The sequence below is a fragment of the Xenopus tropicalis genome, chromosome 8 (assembly GCF_000004195.4).
Source record: "Xenopus tropicalis strain Nigerian chromosome 8, UCB_Xtro_10.0, whole genome shotgun sequence".
In the NCBI taxonomy this organism is placed as follows: domain Eukaryota; kingdom Metazoa; phylum Chordata; class Amphibia; order Anura; family Pipidae; genus Xenopus; species Xenopus tropicalis.
In genome coordinates, this window is record NC_030684.2 from 46,896,952 (window position 1) to 46,924,094 (window position 27,143).

Here is a 27,143-nt window from a genome sequence, read left to right on the forward strand (position 1 = left end):
TGCTGGCACTGCTCCTACAGTCTGCACAATAACTATATATTAAAAACTTTTTAATTGCAGTGCCACCTCAGTATATGTTCTTTTTGTAGTGTGCAGGGATTATTTGTGGGTTTCTACTGCTCCTGAGGTGTGAACAGGGGAACAATGTGGATGATTACAGCCTGAGCCTGAGGTGTGAACACTGCAGGGGTTGAACAATGCAGAGATTAAAAGGTGTGAACAGTACAGGGGATTACATATTTAAACAATACAGCCTGATTACAGCCTGAATCTGAGGTGAAAACCATGCAGGGGGGGGGCAGTTAATCACAGTACTGATACCATTTAAAGCTTACACAAGAGTAAGCCATCAAAGCAGCCAGACAGGTGGGGGGCCACACAGAAGGGGGTCGCATGCGGCCCACGGGCCGCCAGTTGGACAGCACTGATATAAATTATAGTAGTGTTACTGTAGCAAACACATCAGTTTTACCAGTGCAGGGCAACAGTGCATTATATTTTATTACTTTAAAGCTCTTTCATTTTTTAGTGTTACTGTTCCTTTAACAAGCATTTTTAAAGTGCCAACATATTCGGCAGCGCTGTACTACAGAATAGTGTATCAAAGAGATTACACACACATATAGTATATATACACATATAGTATATATATATATATATATACTGATATATATACTGATCAATACACACAGTGGGCACTGCTCAATAGAGCAGACAATCTACAACTAGAAGGGATAAATGTACTAGAACAAGCTCAGGTAGATTGTCAACAATTGTTTAGGTCCGCAGATTTATTTCTACATTTCACGAGTGTTCTACAAGTGTTGAATAAATAACGATTAAATACAACTGCATGCTTTATTGATGCCCATAAACATTTATGTCTCACAACAGGAGTTCTTAACTCTTGCACTATAGATTTATTATGCTCATTAAAGAGTACTCTCAATCAGAGCCATGGTGACTTTAATCAGTTCCATTTAGGAAGACCCCAAAAAGGATGTTCCGCCATTTAATTTTTGGCCTGCATTCTCAGTTTTCAGTGCTCATTAGATCTATGAAAGCAGTTATGACTCTGAACCCCTGGAGATGATTTGTGCAGTCCATTTGGCATGTCACACAAAGTGAAACTGAACAGCTCCCCGGAATAGATTCAGACCTGTTAATGCTTTTGAACATGCATTGCAAGAAAATATAACAGGATGGGATCTATTATCTGAAGACCCGTTATCTAGAAAGCTCCAAATTATAGGAAGCCATCTCTCATAGACCCAATTTAATCAAATAGTTTACATTTTTAACAATTATTTCATTATTTTCTCTGTAATAATAAAACAATACCTCATACTTGATCCCAACTTAGATATAATTTATCCTTATTAAAGGCAAAACAATCATACTAGGTTAAATAATTATTTGCATGATTTTTAGTTGCCTTAATGTGCTTATCCAGAATATCAAATGACCCCTTATCCAGAAACCCCCATGTCCAGAGCATTCGGATATACCTGTACCTACTTTCACTTATAAACCCACACACACTCTAACCATTTTATATCAATGTCTGATTTCATTCTAGCAGAACTGGACCAATGAATACATTTAGTGCCCATTTTGTACTTAAATCTTGTAAGTCAGATTTCCTTAGCAGCAGCAGGAAGTACATTTCAATAGTGAGATATTCCCATTATACTCATTCAATGTCTTTCCTTCCAAGGCATTTCCTTACAAAGTACCGTCTCTGGCTATTTGAAAAATTGTTGCTGTCTTTGTGCACTTGAATAACTTGGGGGGGTGAGGAGTAATGCTTGCTCATGGCAATAAACCATTAAAGCTATTGTCTGCGTAATCTGCTGTTAATACATGCCTGATTTACTCACACCATGGCAAGTTCAGCCTTGGGGCAACTAACTGTCCTCATTTTCAAGTCAAATGCATACCATTGAGAGGTAATATGAGCTACTTTCATTCAGCCAAGCAGAGAAACATTAAAAACATTGCCTGCACATTGTCCCTTAGGACTGAACTTGAAAGACCTTGTGTTCAGATTTGCATAGTCTCCAGGTCTTCAGCACAGGGAGTAATCTCTATACGGACGAACACAGACGGGACTGGTTGCCACAACTTTTGAGGGGGCGATTAGTCATCTCAACTGTATTTTAAAAATCATGGCGATTAATCGCCCCATTAGTCTTTGCCCTTATTGTAAGTGCCTTGAAATGCAGAGCAGCCATGTCTTATAGTCCTGTTCCACTTCCCTGCTTCCCTGTTTCTCAATATACGTCATACATTTTGTCCACTGTAATTGTCTATGTGCAAATAGCTTCCATTTCGTTTTGGTTCACTGAGAGACAAATCTCCATCTGGAGTACAGAGTGGAACTAACAGCGTACAGACATACAAATGTTGGGTTTATGTGCCATTGAATTTGAAATGGAGTCATTCGCTTTGTAGGCAAAGAGTCAACAAACAACTGTGTTTAGTGTGAAACCAATAAACATTGTTTTGCTTTTAAAAATTGTAGATGATAGATAGATGATAGATAGATAGATAGATAGATAGATAGAACGATAGATAGATTGATAGATAGATAGATAGATAGATAAATGATAGATAGATAGATAAATGATAGATAGATAGATAGATAGATAGATAGGTGATAGATAGATAGATAGATAAATAGATGATAGATAGATGATAGATAGATAGATGATAGACAGATAGTTAGATGATAGATAGAGGATAGATAGATAGATAGATGATAGATAGATAGATAGATAGATAGATAGATAGATGATAGATAGATAGATAGATAGATAGATAGACAGACAGATAGACGATAGATAGATAGATAGATAGACAGACAGATAGATAGATAGATAGATAGACAGATAGACGATAGATAGATAGATAGATAGATAGATAGATAGATAGATAGATAGACAGATAGACGATAGATAGATAGATAGATAGATAGATAGATAGATGATAGATAGATAGATAGATAGATAGATAGATAGATAGATAGATAGACAGACAGACAGATAGATAGATAGATAGATAGATAGATAGATAGATAGACAGATAGATAGATAGACAGATAGACGATAGATAGATAGACAGATAGACGATAGATAGATAGATAGATAGATGATAGATAGATAGACAGACAGATAGATAGATAGATAGTAACCCTGAAGAACAGTTTTGTCATACCGCCTGATTCTGCCTCTTGGTTTTTTAAAACAGTGGTTGGAGGATGAGGTGATTGTTGAGCAGGGATGAATGGTAATTCCTAGATGTGCACCTAGGGGTGCAAAATTGTGCCCTTTAGAGTACTATTCATTAAGATTGTGCACTATTTCCATATTACATTGCAAATTGCACTCATAAGACTGACAGTCTGGCACAAAACAGCAGTCTCTGGCCCATGGAAGCATGTCTAAAGTATGGGTGGGTCTTTATGATCAGCTGGCACCTGAAGGCACTTTAATTCTATGGGCCTTAAAATTGCATGGACATTTTTGCTCAGGTGCATATCTTTTTACTGCATTTGGAGGACACAAAGCTTGCATCTGATGTGCACAATATCCACTGCAATTTTTAACTCTTTTTTATTTTCCCGTTTTTCATCATAGGTCCCCAACCAGTGGCTCAGGAGCAACATGTTGCTCCCCAACCCCTTGGATGTTGCTCCCAGTGGCCTCAAAGTAGGAACCTATTTTTGGATTTCTGGCTTGGAGAAGGTTTTGGTTGCATAAAAACCAGGTGTAGTGCCAAACATTGGTTTCTGTTCACATAGGGGCTACCAAATAGCCAATCACAGCCCTTATTTGGTATCCCCCACATACATTTTTCATGCTTCTGTTGCTCGCCAACTCTTTTTACATTTGAATGTGATCATGGGTAAAAAAGGTTGGGGACCATGGCAGAAATACCAGGGGTGTGGAGGGGGCGATCGCACCCAGATGGTGGGGGTTGGCCGCCTGGCTGCGCTGTCTGCACCTGGGCACCACCAGCACTAGTTCTGCTATTGGTTGGGGACCCCTGCTCTAGATTCACCTGGTTTATGAGTGCCTTATTAAAGGGGACCAGTCACCCAGACATAAAAAGCCATATAATAAAAGTCCTTTTCAAATTAAATATGAAATCCAAATTCCATTTTTTTAACACATTCATGCCCATTATAAAGTCATTTAAAAATCCCAGCTGTCAATCATATATATGCCTTAGCAATAGAGGCAGGGCAGACAATAACTTTAGCTTTCCATTGAGCATTTCCCTAGATGTCACTGCAATTCTCACTTTTCCCCTCCCTCCTAACCATCTCATTGTGTAACCAGTGCATGAGTATAGGCATCTGGTCCTCCATTCTATCACATAAACAACATTTTTTAATAACAGTGCCCACAAAATGGCGCCTCCCTGCTTGCTGTGACAGTGAATTCCAAGACTGTAGGAAACAAGATTTACATTATTTATATAGTGTAAGTGAAGTTTATTTTGCTTAACTAACATGATAAAAATAAATGTGGAATTATTTCTTAGGGTGACAGGTCCCCTTTAAATATTGGTAAGAAGTTCTGCTTATAACATATCAACTAAAATGGTGTTCCAGCTTCCCACAGTGACACTTCATGGCTGGAGTATACACCATACATTATCAGTATGTGTTCAATATGTGCAATTTCATTTTTAAAAGGTTCACCATTATTTACTGTTTCAAAGTGAATTGAAAAAAAGTATTTATATATTTTGTTCTAAATTACCCTTACAAGGTGTTTGGTGGAAAATAGTTAAAAAGTTGCAGGTGTCGAAATATATATATTTTTTTTTGCAAAATCATTGAATGAATTAGTCCTTAAGTATAAATCTGCCATTTTGCATTAGTTACCTGTTGAGAATGCTGAGTAGATCTGTGTAATTTGCTGACAGTTCCGACAGTACAACCGAGGTTCCCAGCAATTGCTCACATACTGTTATTAGTAGCAGGATGATCCATCATACAGGAATTTATGTCCTGCGAAAAGCAATTGACATACTTTTTGTATTCTATATTACACACTTCTGCAGTTCTGCTGCGCTGATCTGGATTGCTTAATGTTTTGCAGCTCATAAAGAATGTTTTATGGTCATTTAAAACATCACATGGCCTTCTGGTTTATATTTTCTGTTCAGGGACATAAATAATATAACTTGACGGATGGAATCAAAGTGACCCTCCTTATTTTGTCTGACATATGACTGTATTGTAACAATAAGAGACATAGACCCCTGTAACTGATGTGCAATTCAATCACAGACTTTGAACCTTTACCTTGGGGCCTGTTAACCAATAAGTAACTTTTTTATGTAGTGGCGCTCAGAAGAATGAATGGCAAGTGACTCAGAAGGTTGCAAGGCTTAATCCCCTTCCCTATCTGCCATCACAGAATAGGAAAAGCTCTGCTTATGGCAGATTTTGGAGATAAAAGCAGGGACAGAAACTCTAAAGCAGATACTGATGGGTGGTGGGCAAGGATGTTCTTCCTGTAATCACTGCAGCTGTTAAAGAGCAACTTTGTCATTTCCATAACATAAGCTTGTAATAACCACTATCTTAAAAATGCAAGAGCTAAATGAAAGACTAATTATTTTTTTGGTGGGGATGAACATACAATGGTGGGTCCAAATCAGTTTTCTAGATGCTTTTAACCTACGCTGTGTACTGAGTTCCTTTCTAGCTCTGTGCACTGTGTCGTATGATTTAACAAAATATTTTGATTCATTTCTTTAAAAATGCAGATATCTAGATTTTGTCATCTTTCCACGGTCAGTTTGGTCTGTGGGCTTAAGTGCGTCAATTCTATTTGGGTATTAATTGGTTAAAGGAGTTCAGTCGTTGCTACCCTCCATGTGAAAGATTTTCCCAGCACCTTGTGTGGGTGACAAGCCTCTATTGTATGAACTAGAATAGCGACCTTGCCTGCTTCCTGCTCTTAGTACCTTGGGCCTTAGAAAACAATCTGAGCCCAGCTGGGGGCCCCGCACAGCTCCCCTTTCCCACCCACACAGTGACAAGGGCCAGGAGGGAATGGCAGCGTAGGAATGTTTATAACACTGACCTACGATAAAAGTGCTTAATTGTATCTCCAGAATACATATTTACAGTGGAATGAAAACAGTTTGTTATCTTTTCCTCAGAGCCGAGACTAATGTTTTCTGGTAGTGCTGCGAGCTGATAGGGACTGACATGACAATGAAAGAGTCATTACATACCATTCTGTGAAGCTGAGAGAATTGTACAGGCCAAAGTTGTGCTAAAGGTGACCAGGCAGTGAAAGTATCTACCAGTTAGACCTTGGGAATGCTTGGAAGCATGGAAAATCATATTTCATAAAGCACTTACACGAATAGTCTTCAGACATGTCCCCCTTCATGTTCCTAAATATCTTTGGCCTTATATCATTGTTGAGAAATTATTGTGCTATTAGTTTTAGTTCCAAAAACAGATAAAAGGTGGAGCATAGGTTTGGAGTCCAGTTCTGCATCAACAATAAATAAGTATATACAGTAGTTATATACAGAAGCACTTTTCTCATGTAAGGAGCTTAGGACAGATCCTTTTAGCTTCCTTTCAACCAACTTTATTGTAATAAAGCAAAAATAGGTATAAACACCAAGTATTTTTTTACACTAATTAATGAGTGCAAAGGCAAGACAATTGTCAAACAGCACTAATTGGTCAAAACTGGCTGACCAGTGACCCTCTTTAGAACATGTATGTAATCATCAGTCAACATGGGCCTGGACATAATGGGCAGTGTAATTTGGCAATCTCCATGTGTGGTTAAATGGTACAATAAAGTGTACAGTAGCTGACTTATTATCTCTTAAGGGTGTGGCAAGTTTTGTATTCAATTCAGACAGTAGTAGTGTTTCTGATTAAATCTCGCTACGTAGAAATCTACAGTTAAATACATTTCTGACCAAATTCTAATTTATTGGTCTGTGTGTGGAACCCCATAATGCCGATTTAATAAATAGGAGCATTAATAGGTGAAAAGAAAGCTCTGGAACAAGCATTAAACTTCTTGAAGATGGAGGTTCCAAGGGAATTAGGTTCCAAAGGAAAATGGAGATTGTGGGTCTTATTCAATAAGAGAACAGTGGAGAGTTCCTTGTTATCTCAGCTCTGCATCTACTGTATATGGTGCGCCAAATCTATGAAGATGGGCAGCTGCCTGAAGAGTGTTTGGGTGTATAAGTGTCTAGCTCACAGAATACTAACTGTGCAGCATGAAAAGAAATAGATAAGGGACTTCAGCTGCAAAAACATATGTAAGAACTTGACAAATGTCTTTTTGCTGAGAGAACAATGGAACATTCCCAACCAGGAAATGCCTGCTTTTTATTATTCTATGTAAGATAAATGTTCAACACCTCCTTTCACATTCAGCAGTCACAGAGTTCTTTTTAATGAGGACCAAGCATGAGCCTGTCATCTCCCAGATACATGGGAATGCTGCTAGGTTTAGTGAAAAGGGTGAAAAAAGGCATCCAACCTTTCCATTTCAACATGGATGCCTTTACGAATGCATTGTGCATAGTTGTATGAAAAGAAATACTATTCATAAGCGTTGTAAGGCACGTTGGTGACCGCGTAAAGGTTTGTGTTTTTATTCAATAACGGACCTTCACAAACAGAGGCTGGCTCCCCATGGTTATATGAAAGAGTTAGTTAAGAAAAATAATAATAACAAGCCTGAAAAGCTTTGAAAAAAAACATAAGGGGGCACACATCTTGACAAAATGCTGTATCACAATATGATAATTTGAACCCAGGAAATTTTATCCATTACTACCCAATGTTATTCTACATTAGAGGCACATTTACCCACTTTCTATTCATTCCTATGGGATTTTTGAAAGTGTATTTATCAATGGGTAAAAGTAAGAGTTAACCATTTGATAAAAGCGGCTCTAAAAATCCCATAGGAATGAATAGAAAGTGGGTGAATATTTCTCTTGTGGGCTATAATCTTACATTTTTATATGTATGCCCCTTAGGGGCTGATTTACTAACCCACGAATCCGACCCGAATTGGAAAAGTTCCGACTTGAAAACGAACATTTTGCGACTTTTTCGTATTTTATGCGATTTTTTCGGCGTCTTTACGAATTTTTCGTTACCAATACGATTTTTGCGTAAAAACGCGAGTTTTTCGTAGCCATTACGAAAGTTGCGTAAAATTGCCCGATTTTTTCGTAGCGTTAAAACTTACGCGAAAAGTTGCGCCTTTTTCGTAGCGTTAAAACTTAAAAGGTGCGAAGTTTCGCGTAAGTTTTAAAGCTACGAAAAAAGCGCAACTTTTTGCGCAAGTTTTAACGCTACGAAAAATCGCCAGATTTTACGCAACTTTCGTAATGGCTACGAAAAACTCGCGTTTTTACGCAAAAATCGTATTGGTAACGAAAAATTCGTAAAGACACCGAAAAAATCGCAAAAAATACGAAAAAATCGCAAAATACCGATCATTACGAAAAAAACGCAATCGGACTCATTTCGACCCGTTCGTGGGTTAGTAAATGTGCCCCTTAGTGTATTTCAGGTCTCAACTTCCCGCAGGTTCTTTGAGGTTGTAAGTATTATTTTAGCTTAAAATAGAATGAGTTTCAAAGAAACAATTTTGCAGCAGCAATAATCTTATAAACTGTTTTGGAACTCACAGAAGCCAATGCTTATGCACATTTGAGTAGTCATGAATGGTTTTCAACATTACAAAATGTTACCAAATTGCACTGAAGTCAATGGGAAGGCAAGATTACATTACAGTTAAGGCATTATCTTGTTAGAGGTGCTCCTTTCTACTGTGTTACAACAGTTCTTCCTAGAAAAATATATTTAAGGTTATCTGCTGTAAAAAGGGATGTGATGTGTTTGTATTTTCACATGTTTGTTTATAATTCTACATATAAGTAATGAGATTAATAAAGTTCTACAAAAACATAAAGTAAAAATCTAAATCAACTCCCTTTCTTCTTAGGTGACTATCGGGAGCGCAGTCGTTTACCCAAACCTGTAATCAGCCCTCGGAAAGACCATGTTCATATTAACAAGGGAGAATCTTTCACATTTACCTGCAGGTAAGGTTGCAACTTGAAAAAAACAAAAGTGTGTGTGTATATACTGTATATATACATATGTAAAGTCTAAAGGTTCAAGCACACCAAAAAATAGCAAACTATTAATTGAACCTGGGTGCTATCCAAGCCAGTGATACCAAAAAATCAAAATGCAGGTGCACACCAGGAATTTTTACAAAAACGTACCTTTTATTTAGCTTCATTAAAAATATAACAGCCCGACGTTTCGTTTCTCATCTAGGACCTTTCTTAAGACACAGTTTTCAATTAAAAGCAATAAATATATACATGTTTAAGAACAGACACTCAGAACAGACCATTCACTGTGCAACATCCACCCGGGTTGCAGATGTCACAAGTTTTTGTAAAAATTCTGGGTGAGCACCCGCATTTTTATCTTTATATATATATATAGAGAGAGAGAGATGTTATATTTACATTTAAGTTGCCCTTATTTTCCCATAGATATTTAGTAGCAGATGTTTGCATTCATTATCATTAGATCTTGCAAAGCCAGTGCCCCCAATGATGATATCCCCATCCTCCTTCTGTCCCCAATCCAAATGTGTTTACCCTATTGCGCCCAGCAAGATGTGACCTCCACATTGCATATATTTTTAGTCACTGTCACACTAACATGATGCATGATGTTTGATAAAGCAATGTTGTGAACTGAACCCCATATAACCACAAAGCAGTGCTGTAAACTGAACCACAAATAACCGCAGAAGAAGAAAGAAGCAGGGTCCATACGCTACATCATAGTTTAAGCATTCCAGCAGTCAGACAGAGTTAGTTCTGTGTTCCTACAGTTACAGTTAGTCTTAATTAAAACGATACCCAAAGGCCCTATTACAAATTAGCCAGGAAAGCCAGGAAATGGAATCATTTAGGCATTTAGAAATAGTAATTTCGGCAGATTTCTATGTTACTAGGGATATGGGTTTGAGTGTTTTTTTTATTTACATGGTTTATCTTGAGCAACACATAGGAAGTAATTTTTTATGCCATGTATTTTATTGTGCAGAATTGACTGACTATTATGTGTGTATATAAACATTGAAAAAGAATGGTACTCACAGGATTTGCTGAATAAGTCCTTATTTTGCTCAGTGTTTCAATCCCCCACAGTGCACTGTCTGGTTTCCGACCCCTTGTGGGCGATGCCAAATGTTAAGCAAAATAAATTTTTGGAAAACGAATTCAACAAATCCTGTGAGTGCCATTCATCTGCATTGTATATGTTGTTTGCCATCTTAGGCACCCAGGTAAACTGTTTACCTGATTAAACCTTGAGTGGCAAATCTCCCCATGTTTCACCACCCTCATGGTTTGCGCCTTACATCTCTCTCTTTATAAATATATATATATATATATATATATATACAATGGCAAATTTCCTTCAACAGAAATGAGGAATTGGGAGATTCAAAATATAATTTTAAAAATTTGAATGACCTGGTATATATAATATATGTCGTTTCCATAGATTTATAAAATTTTTTAGAAGTGATTAGAAGAGATTGCCTTATTTGGGAACAAACATCAAACAATTATTAGTGTACTTGAGGCAAAGGAAGGATATCTCTGCAACACTAACGGACACAGTCACAGTGTAAATCATTTAGAAATTGGAAGTGTCCTTAAGATGAGCCTGCCTTCGGCGGCATCACGGTCAGGAAGGCGGCAGGCAGGCAGTCTGGTTTGTGAGCCAAAAACATTCCTTTTTTTCTGGGAAGGAAGTAGGCAGGGTAATGCCTAATAGTTACTGCAAAAAGACAGGTCCTCTGTGACTTTTAGTGCTACCTGTTTATTTAATAGGCAACACTAAAGTTTCATATGGGACTACTGCTTCTTTCTTCAATGACAGTTCATCAGCTGTTCTATAAAATATTTCTGACTAGTTCAGTCAACTCTCCCTGGAATGCTCAAGTACAATGGAGATCTGTTCTATTATTGACATGCAAAAGCAATACTCAATTTATTTCCAAAAATGACTTATGAGATTTAATTAAGACAAGGCAAGGACGCTATCATTTAATCTTTAGATAGGTATGTCAGAATACACAATTACAAATAGAATCATTTTCTGGCGGCAGGGATTATTCCAAACTAAACATGATTCTCAACTTTGAGCTTGGTACTACCATCATTATAAGTACATCACCACATTATGGTGACCCTGGATGTATCACTTTTTATTGATATGGTTTATTTACTGTAGATGAAACAAGATACAGCATGCAATATATAAACAGATACATTCATTTTTCTTGTATGCTTTAGAAAAACTTTAGAGACATGCAATATGGCACTCAAAAAGTGTCTCTGAAATTTATATTGGAACTTTTTAAAAAGCCTGTCCCACAGCTGAGCTTTACCAAATGTTTGACAATGTTACAATAACTGAATAATAGCGTAACAAGGTAGGGTCAGACTGGCCTACCAAAGTACCAGAGGTACTCCCATTGCACCCCAGCCTAGAAAAATTAGCATCATTCCTAAGTACAGAACATTGCTGCTTCCTTGTATTGGTGACTGCTCATGTCCATGTATGAGTGGCTCTAGGTTAGCACCTTTCTTAAGCGCTGTCTTGTAATTAATACATATTGACCATAATACTTTTGCTTATGGCTATAACATGGATCACTGAGAACCTTTGGACTTGTCCAGTTTGTGCTTTGATTCTGTGGGATCCAGTTGCTTCTTGCTGATAATCTCTTCATATTTTCTCACAATTATGATCAGTTCTTACAATGCTTTGTGTGCAATCTTTTTTTCTAATTATTTTTATGTTTCAGTGGTTTTTATTGAAAATGTTTGAAGATTTAAAGAAGGAAGAAGAAGGAAGGAAAGGCTAAATCACTGGAGGTGCCAAATGTTTGGTACCCCCCAGTAATTGTAATCGCTTACCTGAAACCCCTGGCCCGTGCCAGGAGACTGCACCGGCCAGGGGTTAATGTAGGCAAGAAATTATCTTCCTTCCTTCTCCTTTTGACGAGATCTCTTTTTGGCGCAAATTTTTAAAAAAATATTAGGCACCCCCCAAGTGATTGTAATCGTTTACCTAAAACTTCTACTATTGGCACATGCACAGTTGATCAAAAAGACAGCTTTTTTGTTAATATACTGTATGTTAAAAAAAGTTATAAGGGTCAGCCCAGTCGGAAATCCTTTAATATATAAAGGTGGAACTATCAAATCAACATGGATGGCGATACTGGATCCATAGATCCCAGACCTTTGTATATTGGTTTTGTTTATCAAGAAGTATACTAGTAAGTTTTTCTATAATTAAAACTTTATCTATTCTTGCCTTAGCGTAGCCAAAAGATAAATGAGGAGAAAGCCTTGTGTCAGTAAAAATATGTGTAATTAAAGTAGAAAATTATTCTAGAAATTACATCTATCTTATTTAGGAGGGCCTCCTTTGGACGTTCGGCTATATTGACCTGTAAAACCGTATAAATGAATTGGCAAACCCTAATCCATAAGTGTTGTGTTACAGTATCAGTATATGTGCCATTGTACCTGGAACGGCACTTTCCCTAAAACAATTAGGATTGGCTCCAGAAGTCCATTTAGCTTTACAGCTTGGAACCAGGCACCATCTACTCAAGACCTTATAGGATGTTTCTAGAGCTAGCGCATTAATAGAGTTATACTTAGTATTTGAGAACATTTCTTGCCAATCTTGATCATCTAGAGACATCTAAGTGACAATTCTGTATTCCAGTTTTCTTATTAATTTCAGGGTATCAATAGGTTGGGTATTAGTACCTTGTCGATAAAAAAAACTGAGAGATCCTTTCATAAGGGGGGGGGGAATTGTTTCAAAAAAGGGGTGCAAAGACAAAGGAGATCTCTTCTGTAATTTAGGTATTTGATTATACCTAATTATTATACACCTAATGGTGTATTTGATTCTACCTAATTATTTTATCATGTCAATTATAATGGTGTATATGTGTAAGCCGCTTGTCTATCCACCACTGATATTGTTTATGTTCCTGGCCTGGTGGGAAATTGGGATTACTTAACAAAGGTGCCAAAGGGTGATGTTTAGGAAGCCAATTAGGTATGATACAAATAGAGTGCCATATGGATAATATATGCAGTATCGTTGGGAAGCATTAGATTTATGTGGAGTCTTATAAGTACAGAAAAGTCCCTTAAATGGTCACATTGACGTATGGCCCATTCAATTAAAACCCACTTGGACGGGTATGACAAGACTAACCAATGTTGTAGCGGTGTGGTTTAAGCAGCAAAATAAAATTCCTGAAAGTTTGGGACACTCACTCTCCCCATGGACTTATACAATATATAAATAATTTTGTGTGCTGTACGTGGGAGACATGCATTCTGTAATCTGGTTAGCAAATTTGTTGTGGTGCTAAATGAAAGGTTCTAAATAAATACAAAATAGAGGGAAAGATACTAATTTTTATCATTTTAATCCTACCGAACCATGAAACAGTAAACGGTTTCCAGGAGTCTATAATCAGATTTGCTTAAAGTGTTATAAGAATCTGTAAGGCGGACCCCTAGTATTTTATAGAAGTATGAGACCAATGAAAGTCAAAATTAAATTCCAGAAGTTTTATCATATGTGATGTCATATTTAAGGGTAAAGCTTTTGATTTAGCAATATTTATTTTGAGATTGGAAAGGGAGCTAAATTTTTTCAGGACATTAAAGAGGTTCGGTAAGAAGATCATCGGCCTCGAGAGGGTAAGTAAAGGTGGCCATACACTGAAAGGTCCTCTCTTTTGGCGAGGTCGCAAAACAATCGAATATACTCCAGATATGCCCACCTGCAGGTGGGCGATATTGAGCTAATTTGATAATTTGGCCCCAGGGCCAAATGATTGAATTAAAATGGTGGGCATAGGTGCCGTTGGTTTCATTGACCGCATCAACGAGCCAATGCAGTCCCCTATCTGATGGAAAAATTAGTTATTAGGTCAGTGACGGTCAAGTAGAGAGTGAACAAATTTATTTATCCGCTTCGCAAATAATTTCCAAATTAGCTTCATATATTGATTCAGTATGGTAATGGGCCTGTAGTTTTCTACTAAATTGCTGTCATTATTAGGTTTCAAGATAAATGCTGTGATAAATGCTCTTGGAGAGTCCGGAGAGTAATGAATGCCTTCTCTTATAAAATTAAACAGGTTAACAATATTTGGGACCAGAACGAACCTTGGGGCCTGAGGCCATATGTGATTTCAAGGATTTAATAGCCCATCAAACTTCCTCAGTAGTAATTGGGAGCGCCATAAAACATATCTGATCTGTGGTTAAGGCTGGGAGTTGTTTGTCCCGAAAGATCAGATCTGCTTTTAGCGTATGAAAATCTTTGCATGTAGTTTTGATTGATTTTATTTCAGTTTCTATTCTATGTTTATGTTAAGGAGTTGTGTTCATTACATCATGCAGTCTTTCATGTCACTGATTTGGGTTCCCACCAAACATGGTTTATTAAGGGGGTTGTTATATATTCCCAGGATAAAGCAGGACAAATGTATTATGGTTTTGACTTTCCTTACCAGTACATCTATTTCCCTTCCAACCCCTTAGTTTGTCTTTGAATTCCATGCCCACCCATGTACTCAAACCCATAATGTTAGTAGTTTCTTGGCTCCTTCTTAAAAAACGTTTTTCTTTTGTTTTTTTTGTATTAAAAGGTGTAACCCAACTGACTGTTAAATGGACTAATAGAATTTTTTTTGTCTGGGCTGATTGAAGAGACCAGTAATGTACTAGAAATGACCCAACTTAGTGCATGTTGGGACAGTATGGGCAGTACATTTATGGCCTCATGTCCATGCAGATTCAATGACTTCCAACTGGACCCAACCCTATTAGTTTATCTTTACCCTTCCTGGGAAACAGACCTCTTAAACAAAAATTGAACATGATTTTATTTTTTTTTAAACCTTCTGTTTAATCCGGTAACACTTATTATAATGTTATTATTCATTTTTGCATTTTTAGGGGATCTGGGAAGCTGAAATGGGATTTGGCAGAAATGTCCCATTTATCTAACAGAAGGTTCAGCATATTGCCACAGTGTCGCGGGCCTGATGAGAACCAGCGTGTTTGCAGTCAGTTAACAATCTCAAACGCCCACCCCAATGACACAGGGCTCATCAGTTGTCATTACAGGGGAAGTAGCAATCTAAAGCGAATAGCCACAATCTACTTGTATGTCAAAGGTAAGCACTTCATATTCAGCACAGTTTGTGAAATCAGCAGAAATACTTTTAGCGATTATAACTTTTTATCATGATTAAGAAATTCTAACAAAATGAGCATTCTGGAAAAGTGCCATAAATGTGCAAGTCAGACTTGTATATAGGGAAAAGAGGGGCTGTTATTAGCAGCGCAAAACCATAGTAAGGCAAAAATGACTGCAGTAATGCCCTATATCTATGTTGCCCAACCAGTGGCCCAAATAGGAACCCTACTTGGCATATTTATTTATTTATTAATAATATGCAAGCAAGAATCTGTCACTTTTACAATGATAAGAGTTTCCAATTATATTGGCTGAACACTCATTATATAGCTATATCCCACTAGGAGTTCTAGGATTAAGATGAATCCTGGATGGAGCTCGCTTAAGCTGCAAAATTGGTTGGAATTCTCCCTAGTCCTAAGTGCCCTGCTAACTCCAGTTGGATCAGTAATAATTTCACAGTCCACATGTGTGGCCAGATTATACACTATCCTACTGCAAAATGCTGAAAGCCACACAGAACGTGGCCAGTTTTGGGATCTAAAGCACTTCTGTGCGGTGGAATACAAAAGGCACAAAATGTGTTAACAGATAATCTTCAGCAGTCGACCTCTAACCCCAGGACATAGGCTGGTCATACCATGAAAGGATTGCCTCTAGGCAGTGGTGAGAAGGTACTGAAATGTGGCTTTAAATGTCTAATATAAAGCAGCTTGAGCAGGAGGAAAACATATTCCTCTGTGAGAATCCAAAAAGAGCTGTGTGAGGGGATGTAATTCCAGGTGTTGAAATATGAAGTCATGCTGAAGCCTATTGTTGAGGAGAGAAGAATACCATTTGTTATCAGTATAGACCAGTTATTACACTATACAGTAACACTTTCTTGCAGAGAAAGCCTTCTGACTGGCAGTATTAACATAATGTCAATGGCTTAGTCTACCTATAGGTTTTATAGTTATGTTTTGCCATTGGCTCTGTTGATATCTAGTGCAGGGTGAATGTTTTAAGATGAAATTTTAAATTCAAATTAAAGGCATCAACAGAATCTGCCAACACAACATCACTCAGAAGAGCATACCCCAACCTCACTGCCCTCACTGTGTAAAGTTCCTCTAATGTAAAGGGGGGGCCTCTGGTGCACTGATTGTTTTTATGGGAAAAAAGAACACCCCCTATCTGCCTATAATCCCCTCTAATGTACTTGAACAGAGTAATCATGTCCCCTCACTGCCCTCACCGTGACAAACCACCTACGCTGCTTCAAATGGAAGCTCCGTTCCTCTAATCTAAAGGGGGGCCTCTGGTGCGTTGATTGTTTTTATGGGAAAAAAGAACATCCCCTATCTGCCTATAATCCCCTCTAATGTACTTGAACAGAGTAATCATGTCCCCTCACTGCCCTCACCGTGACAAACCACCTACGCTGCTTCAAATGGAAGCTCCTTTCCTCTAATCTAAAGGGGTGGCCACTGGTACGCTGATCCCTCGCTATCTACATGTTAATAATAATAAATAATTATCTATAATCCCCTCTAATGTACTTGTACAGAGTAATCATGTCCCCTCGCAAGCGCCTCTTTCCCAGAGAAAACAACCCCAACCTCGACAGTCTCACCTCATAGTTTAAATCTTCCATCCCCTTTACCAGTTTAGTTGCAGTCTCTGCACTCTCTCCAGCTCATTAATATCCTTCTTAAGGACTGGAGCCCAAAACTGCACTGCATACTCAAGGTGAGGCCTTACCAGGGACCTATAAAGGGGCAAAATTATGTTCTCATCCCTTGAGTCAATGCCCTTTTTTATACAAGACAGCACTTTATTTGCTTTAGTAGCCACAGAATGACATTCCCTGGAATTAGACAACTTGTTATCTACAAAAACCCCTAGATCCTTCTCCCTTAAGGATACCCCCAACACACTACCATTCAGTAGATTAGAAAATGTTCCATTTACCACCATTGTAATCTATCCTTCTGCCAGTTCTCTATCCAATTACAAATATTATGTTCCAGGCCAATATTCCTCAATTTTATCATTAACTGTTTCAAACGCTTTAGCAAAGTCCAAGTAGATCACATCCACTGCCAGGTTAACTTCTAGTAGGTTATAGAATGGCCTATGCTTAGTAGATTTCCAACTGGTCTTCATTTTTTATTTTTTTATTTTAATTTTTTATTGCTAAATAATTCTAACACTGCAAATAATAAATTAGTAAATAATGAAGACCGGTTGAGAATTTTCTCAGAATAGCACTGTATGCATTATACTAAAAGCTAATTCAAAGGTGAACCACCCCTTTAAATTTGCCATTGAACGCTCAGATTCAAAATAATATTGGTACCAAAGGGATGCATAGTCCATTACAGAAATTAAATCAGTATTTTAAATACAAGTACTTTTTTTAAACACTGGGCAAGCATTCTGTTACCATGCCCAATTAGCTTTCACAACCAAAAAGCCTAGTCTAGTGCAACAAAGGGGTTACTGGAAGCCATAAAGTTATTTATTTATTATGACCAGTAGTTGCAGGGACTTTCTAGTGGCAGCCCTGGACTTACAGTCAAAATAATGAAGCTCAATTCCAGGGTTTTTGGACAAATTAAAAAAGGAACGAAAGGGCAATACTTAAGTTGTGCAACATGTGTTGCAGCCTGTTTATTTAGAACCTAAGTGGAACATCATGTAAATGTTTTGAAGGCTTCTTAAGTGTTCTGAATTAGGGGCTTAAGCCCTCAACACATTTTCATGCTGTTCCACTGCAGCTCAAATAAACCAATTGACTACAGTGATTGTGTGTAGATCCTTCTTCCATTTCTGCATCTATATTAGGAATGTCCAGTCTTTGGTCCTCTAGCTTAAAGGAAAACTATACCCCCTCCTTTAAACTCAAACTATTAGGAACCTCCTGTCTTCAGGTGTCAGTGGTATGCCAGGAGGTGCAGTTAGGATTTCTCTGATATTAACAGAATAAAACAATTATCGAATATGTAATAATATATAATTACATCATTATTGAAAAGTATATATTACATTTTTTGGTCAAGTGGTTGCCTTGGAAGCCTAGATGAAATGTCCAAAATGTTTTCCTGCTTCTGGGAACTCATTATGAATCTATAACCATATGACATCATGGACTTTTTTACATATACATTTGAGAGTTAAAATATGTGGTTGCAGTGGCGTAACTGTTACAAATGTGGATATTTTAAAAAGTGAGACAATTTGGTCCATGCGTTTAATCCATCAAGGCCACTTCTGTTATGCTTAGATACACCTATTGTCTACTAGATCCAGGCCCTTTTGGTGTGTGTGACTTGGGACTGTCCCACAGAAATAGGGATTAATGGAAAATATGCCTTGGGTTTACTTTTTGTACAAGGGCCCATGGACCTCCAGGTTTGACCCTGCATCATTAGCTAGATAAGGATGGGAAATGCTTCTTTCTAGGGGTTGGGCCGCCACCTTACACAAGAAAAAAAACAAATCTAAAATGCAGTTCTTTTTTGGTTTTTGCAACAAAACTGATCAGCTACAGCAGCACGCACATTTTTTACCAGTCGTCACATCTTCTCATATCTTCCTCGCGCAGACATTGTTACCGAGTCCTATGTTGACAGAAAAGGGCCCCTGCTAGGAAAGCATCAGAGGGGGTAACATCAACATAGCGATGAGCACTTAAGTACTGTTTATTTCCTCTCATGATTTCCTTCCCACATTTTTGCACAATAGAAAGCCTGTATGATTTATATAACAAGTCTGTAACTAGAAGACACTGTGGGGAGTTGCATGATGGAGTATGTGTCTCCACCTCCCAGAATTCCCTGGGACTAGATATCAGATCAATACATAATACACAGGTAAATTGATTCATTTTGCATAATGTATAATCTTTCTTATGACATCACATTATTCAAAGCGGTTGTTCACCTTTAAATAAACGTTAAGTATAATGTAGAGCAGCGCTCCCCAACCAGTGGCTCAGGGGCAACATGTTGCTCGCCAACCCCTTGGATGTTGCTCCAAGTGGCCTCAAAGCAGCTGCTTATTTTTTAATTCTTGGCTTGAAGACAAGTTCTGTTTAAATAAGAAACAGGAGTACTGCCTAACAGAGCCCCCTGTAGGCTGCCAGTCCATATAGGGGCTACCAAATAGCAAATAACAGCCCTTTTTTGTCACCCCTGGGAACTTTTTTTATGCTTGTGTTGCTCCCCAATTCTTTCTACATTTGAATGAGGCTCATGGGTAAAAAAGGTTGGGGATCCCTAATGTAGAGAGTGCTATTCTGAGTCAATTTGTAATTGGTATTCATTGTTTTTTATTGGTGGTTTTTGAATTATTTAGCTTTTTGTTTAGGAGCTGTCCAGTTTGGAATATCAGCAGCTATCTGGTTCCTAGGGTCTGATTTAACCTAGCAACCAGGCAGTGATTTGAAAGAGAAACTGGAATATGAATAGGGGATGCCATACTTAGAAAGATAAGTAATAAAAAGTAACAACGAGAATCACATTGTAGCTTCTTGGAGAAATACTTTTTTGCTTGCTGGGATCAGTGACCCCTATTTGAAAGCTGGAAAGAATCAGAAGAATGACGCAAATAATAAAAAAAGTATAAAAAATTAAAAAATGAAGACCAATTGAAAAGTTGCTAAGAATAGGCTATTTCATACTAAAATCTAAGGCTCAGTGGTTCATACACGGTGAATGAGCTAAATCATTTCATTCCAGCATACAGTCCTAGATAAGGTAGCCAGTTCTGCCTATACTGTGGGAAATTAAGGATTCACAATGGCAGACAGCATCAGAAAACAGCTAATGTACTAAAATCACTAATGGTAATCTAACTAGTCCAGGTTCAGATATAATTCAACTGTTCCTGTATTTCTGGAACCAGTGCCATGGAACCTACAGGACAGGTGCAATAGATGAAGAGGAAGATAATCTAATAATAATCATAATATACAGAAGAACCACTTACCAAACATTCAGCGTCTGGCACTGATTGCTAGTTCATAGATATATTCATACTAAATTCCTTGACAAGGCAGTATCCTCTCATTGATGATTTAAATAAACTTATGTCAATGATTTTTCAAAACATTAACTACTGTACATTGCTTCATACTCATCTTCATACAATACAATATACAGCTAAAATAGACTTTAATATTGCAGTATATCTCAAGTAAATCTCATGCATTTTATCCCTTTTTTTTTTTGGCTTTGGGATGTTGTAAGGAAGCTTGTGGCCAAACAGACCAAGAAGCAGGCTGAAACTCCAGGCTGAGCCAGTAACACCATCATAGAGACTTGGCTGCAAAGTTAGCTCTTAATATTTCCAAATCCACAAAAACAAAACAGAAAATGTAGATAGTGAGGATCTTTAAGATCCAACAAATACTCTAATATCCTCAATTTCTTGCTGTTTGCTCATGCTCCATATGTTGAACTACTTTTCCCACCACCCTCAATCAGTCCATTCTCTCTACATTACAAAAAAATAATAAAAGTGCTTCTGTGCTACTATGGAATAAAAAAGGTGCCTAAAGTTTAAGTCCATCTCTATAACTTGATCTGCTGGCATATGCCCAGATATTGAGCAGACCTGTGAGAATTTCATGCAAAGCCTCGTTATCTAATCTTATGCAAACACTGGCCATTTATGAGTATTGAGTTGTGTCAATAATAGTAGCCGTGCAGTATAATGGGTTTGTTTTACTCCATCCCCAAGAGCAACCGATCCGCTGGACGCTGATGATTACTCTGATGGAAATGGAATTAACCACTTTGGCCTGGAATATAAAACACAGGGGAAAATATAATTATAGTCAACTCCTGAAAAGATGATCATTACTCCACAATGAGTGGCACTGGGGATGCTGAACGTGAGAGTCTCGCTCCCATTGCTGTATTTCTAGCTGTCAACTCTGAAGTGTTTTTCTGACATGTGAGACGGTCCCTTGGTACAAGTGTGTGTGTGTCTGGGTAGGGCCAACAGGGCTGTTTCTAAGGAATAAGGCTTTTAGGAGAAAGTTTATAAATGTTTAACCTCCAGGAATATGCAGACTAACAGAACAGTAACATAGTCAGTTTGGATACAAAAGACATAAGTCCATTGAATTCAACTTTTGTAAGAACACCCTACAAAAACAAACATAAAGAAAGTTAACGATACTTAAGCAGCCAAAGATTCCAACTCATCTGGAAAATACATTTTGGTTTCCACCAGCTGTTTAGAAAGGTTTATAAAATAGTTAATAATATCTTTATCTTTAATGGTGTATTAATCATAACAAAATACTGCATGATACAACTATTTTCTATTGTAGTGGTGGATGTTCCTCTGCAACATGTACGTATTTGTAACTTTATATAGCGCTACTAGTATATGCAGCATTGTACATTTTTACAATACAGAAAATTACAAAGGGGAGGACAACCATCCCAATAATTAAATAGAAATATAAAGAGATTAAGTGCCATGTGGTAAAATACACATGAGAGGGATGGACCCTACAATTTAAGTACTGAGTATTGATGTTTTGTTATATGGGGAATCCATTCTGTTGCATAAGTTGGATGTGCATGTGTTGGATAAAGTGGAAAATGGAGCGGCTCCAGATTCATTCCTGCAAAGGAGAAAACATATCCAGCAAAAAACTGTTCTGCATATTCTGCAAAGGAAACTTAATTTTAGGCAAATTTCCAGTAGCACTCTCTTAAGAAATGTCAATCAGACATTAGTTATTTGTAAATATAATTGCAAGCACTATTCACGTGCCCTGTGTTATTGCCTCTCCTGCTGGTTCTGAGTAAACATGTACTATTAAACAATGTATATACAGTAGTCAGTTTTTTTTCAGCCAAAACGCTGCTTTTTACAAAACCTTGTAAGTTCTGTGACTAACACACCTCTGAAGGAGGAGAATCCCAGAATCAGTCACATGTCCAGACAAAGGCCATTTATAACAGATTGACTTTAGGGTTGCCACCATTCTGTCTTTATCTTTCTTACGTATTTATGATATTGATCAATGTGTTCTATTCTCATCATTGTAATTTGATTATTTGGGCCGAGGGATTTCTCCCAGCTCCCTTAGGTAGGCATATTGGTGGAAAGGTGAGAAGACGTGCTGACAAATCTGGTTGTTTAGCATAGACCAATGGACCCATGTTTATAGATCTTATATATATCTGTCTTATATAAATATATATTGTAAAGAAAAACACAGCAGAGCATGCCTAACTGCAAAGTTCTTCTTAAGGAGAAAGCCTCCTCAAAGGAGAAGCAAGTGAGCTGAACTTGTATTGTGCTCCACATAGATGATGCCCAGCCATTTGTTGAAGAACGCACAGAAGATCCAGAATTGATCACATATACAAATGAAGAAATGGTTATAATACCTTGTCGGGTCACCTCTCCAGACTACAGAGTCAGCCTAAGAGGGGTAAGTAATGTAATGTGTACTATCTATCAGCTCAAATCTGATTCTGTGAACAAAATTCTGTAGTATATTAAAGCAATATCTCCAATTTACAGTCACCTTAACTGGGAAGTGTGGGCACTATAACCCCTTGTTTATTACAAGTAATATGAATAGTTCAAGCTGGAGCTGGAGATACTTTTTTGTCTACAGTTTCAATAAAGAAATATACAATTTTTTAAATATTTTTGGCTCTAAAAGGATGCAAAATGAAAGTATTTAGCATTTTTTTTGTTCATCAGAGCAACTGTGGGAGTAGGAGGCATTTAATTAAACTATGGGTTCTAGATAATCCCCCTTTACAATGAACTCTTCATTCTCAAAACATAATTTCAAAATACCTTTAGTCACTTACATTTAGCTCACATGCGTGGGTCATACAACTATTGTTTAAAATTGTAGTGGTTTGCGTTTTTGCGCAAAAACCACCTGATGCCAGTCGTGAGGTCCAAGCGACTCTGCCCACCCCTCACAGCACCTTGTATTTTCCTTTGTGGCCAGGATCAGGGCAGCAGGTCAGGGGGAGTGCACAGGTTTTCAGGTGTGAAGTGTGTTTGGGATGGTGAGGCCCACCGGGTTTTTCCCAGTGCCCCGTCAGCCCAATCTATGACCCTGTCCATGAGTGTACCTACTGGTCCAGACAATTGTTGTTGAAATGAATGAGGGGCAATTTTAAGCACTTCATGGCCCACTAACTGAACTGGAAATGATTCATGTGACAAACTGCCCTGAATTGCATCATGTGCTCTTGCCCTAATGTTTATGAGTTATCACTTAACATTGTTTTGATTTCAACTGCAAGCCATAAATCCACTTTTAGTGGATTGACTAATTGAGGCAGCATTTTAGTGTGGAATTGCTGAATTGCATTTTGGGCATGTTTTTGTGACATTGTTATGTAAATGTTGTTATAATTGGCAGCTTTGTGCAAGTGGCATTTTCTGTCAGGTCATTACAAATGTAACATGTTTGAACTTTGTTATCTGGGACATACTGAAAGTATAACAACAATAGCATGTGAAGGAACAGTTCTCTTTATTAGCATGGTAATTTCACCATCTTACAAACTGGCTTTTCTTAATGCCAAAACATGGCAATATTTTACAAACGAACACTTAAACTCAAGATAGATATAGGAACACTGCACTGCATTTTATTTGTCTGTAGCGATCATTAAAACATACAGTTCTGTTTATGGGTTTAAGAGTTCTCCAGAGCAAAATAATGACAAGCCTAATTTACAGTAAATAGGGGCTTGATTGAACCATTGCAGTTGGCCCTAAAACCCATACAATCTTTGCTTTCATTTTATAATTTGTAGTAGTCCAGATTGTAAGACACTGGTAACTTTACTCAATTACTTTAATTGAGCACATATGCTAGTAGATTGGGTTCTAATATTTTAAAATTAACCCCACCCATTGCTTTTAAAACAATAGGCCCCTTCACAGAATCCCCTGCCCTCTCCCCAACCAAATTAGGCCCCATTTTAACATTCTTGGACTGGATGCCAAACATGGAAGTAGTCAACCCCACTGCAGTTTTATGTGGTAAGGGTAAGTTTTTGGGTAATCAGGTTAACCATGTTAGGATGAAAGAAGTTGGGCCTTTGCAATGGGCTTCTGTTTAGGAAGTGATAGGGGTTTAGTTCTCCTAGCATGTCACAGGCAGTTATAACCTCCCTGCTATTAGTTTGCCAGGGGCAAGGCTGACATGGAACATTTATGAGGCTATATATTTTAATGTCTATTTAGGCCCTCTTCTATTTATCTTCCAAATCTTCCAAATCTCTTTATGGTTGCTCTGATAAGTGGGACCCTTGCTTCCAGACCTCAGATTAAATAACAAAATGTGGTGCTGTAGAAAACAAACATTAACTAAAAATAATTCATGTGCTGCAGATCACTAGTCAAGTGTTCCATACTGACTAGTTGCTAGGGGAACATAACTTAAAGAATCTCTTCCTCATCAGTTGACCTAGAACAGCTTCCCTTCTTACAATCCTGAGTAAATTCCTGCCCCAGAGAATTTTACTAGTCAGCAGGAAATTATATTGGGTCGTGTGGAGCCATTCAGTCGGCTTCCTGTGCATAGAGGAAGCCCGGGGAGGGGAGCAAGAAACAAGTAAATATAGAATATCCAGTTCTAAAATTAAATTGACAACCGGTACCTGAAAGAAAACATAAAGGGAAGTTTACAGCATTTTCTTGCTTTCAAGAACAGAATTTAAGAATTCATATTACTGTTCTCATATTTTACTTATCAGTCAAAATATATTGTATTTTTTGGAATTTCTCCACACGGAATTATTATTATGAAATGATTGTCAGTAGAATCTTGTGTCATCCATCTTTCTGATTTATGAAATACAGTTCTGTCAGTGTACAATTATTCCAGTTACTGTTAAATTTATTTCTCCCTTTTCTGGTTGCATAGTATTAGACCAGAGGTTCCCAACACCTTAGAACTGGCCTTTCTAGGCTGACCCAAAACAATGGCAGGGTGTCCATCCATTAGTCAGGAGAAGATCTGAGGAGCATATTCTAAACTACACTGGGTAATCTTGGAACTCTATAACAGGGTGAATGTTGTTTAATCATTTATTTATAACCTAGTTCAGAATAATGGAAGCCTTGGAAAGAAAAGGGGAAATGGAACCGCAAAATATTGTAACCCCATTGGACTCTAACCCATACTAATATTATTTTATTTAGTAAATGGTGTTGAATAACTGATTCAGCTTACATTCTCAGTTCCAAGCAATAACAACTGTTACTATTGGCCCGACTAGATTTTTTTCCTCAGGCTAGCTCATTGAGAAACAGAAATAGCATCTGATAATCCAATTTACCATGGTAGTCTTGTGGTGGAATTATTTGGAACCCGAAACAAACATGGCTTAGTTTTTGGTAAGAAAATCCTTTGGAATTTTGGTTGTTCCAGTTATGCATTTTTTCATGTTTGCTGTAATTTTGTGGCCAGCTCATGTACATAGTTATATTGTTATTTGAGTTTAGAAGAGAGAGATTTGTTCATTAAGCTCAAGCCTTTTTCGTACTGCTGTTCCAGAGAAAGGATACCAATCCCAAAACCTCTTGCCAACAGTGCTTTAAAGGAGGGACACAATCCTTACTTAATGGGTAATTGGAATATTCCCTTGGAATGGTTACTGTAGCCTGGATATTTTGCTATTTCAAGAAGATGTCTAAGACTTTTTTGGATAGTAATGCTTTATAAAGAGGGGATGGGGGTAGTTCAAGTTTGGTATCCATAAATTAGAGGTTATAAAAATAGACTAAAAAAAAAAAACCTTAGATACCTTAATATATACATGCCAGAAGGGAAATTTCAGTACTATGGGATAGATCACAATTGAAAGACATTACTGAAATGAGTCAGGTTGTGATTGATAGGAATCCTGGTTTAGCTACAGTGGTAAAAGTGTGGGTTTCCTTTGTCTGTAGAAAATGAACCCTGATTTCAGTGCTGTTGTAAATGTACCATGATATGTGCAACAGGGCAGAGATTTGATTGACAACAGTTGCCTAACCTATGGAGTTTGGTGAGAGATGGCTCCTCTGGGATGAAATAACTAATATGTATTTGCATGAAAAGAAAACAACCTGAACAACTTCACACCATTTATACTAATGCCAAGAGGCCGATGGAAATATGGATCTAGTTAATGAAGTGGGGAAGACTGAAGTGATGAAACCTGTCGCTATAACAACTTTAACTGTAGAGGGGTTAGCTATGGAATCATTTTCCCTTTTAGATGGGAGTAAAAAATATGTATTGGGAGCAGATATTGTATAACAGATTAATGTTCAAAAGACCCCCGTTTGACAACCATGCCCTGTGGAATTAGGCTGCATGGCCATTTATAAAGTGAATATGATTTCTGACTGATTTATGGCTTCTTGGGAACCTACACTTGTGAAAATATAGACACAGTTAATTAACAGCTAGAATTCTAGCTAGCGGGTTCTGACTTTAGGAATTATCTTTAAAACCCTAACAGTTCTGCCTTTTTTCAATAAATCAGTGTGAAATCACTGTAACCTTATGGCATTCATTTCTGGTAGTGTAGAAATTCTGCTTCTAATGCAATTAAGCAACAAGTCCTGGCAAGAACCCGATTCAGTGTCATATATTTGTGTAATATTAATAATCTGGCCTGCAACAGTAGATATTTATTGGGCTGTGATGATTGTTGTCAAACATCCTTTAGATCAATAGTTTTGAGTGGTCAATTTAAGCCTTCCACTGCATGTTGCCATAGTGTCCAACCAC

The 27,143-nt window shown here is 37.6% G+C and overlaps 1 protein-coding gene across 2 annotated transcripts in view; it reads left to right on the forward strand.

Moving 5' to 3' along the window:
• The window catches only part of kdrl (kinase insert domain receptor like), a 136,896-nt gene that overhangs the window by 30,774 nt on the left and 78,979 nt on the right, over nt 1-27,143 (forward strand). For both annotated transcript variants that reach the window (XM_018096816.2, XM_031890779.1), the window contains exons 2-4: nt 9,027-9,126; nt 15,127-15,347; nt 22,690-22,814. In XM_018096816.2, coding sequence (XP_017952305.2) covers nt 9,027-9,126; nt 15,127-15,347; nt 22,690-22,814 — 446 coding nt within the window. The remainder of the gene's footprint in view (nt 1-9,026; nt 9,127-15,126; nt 15,348-22,689; nt 22,815-27,143) is intronic.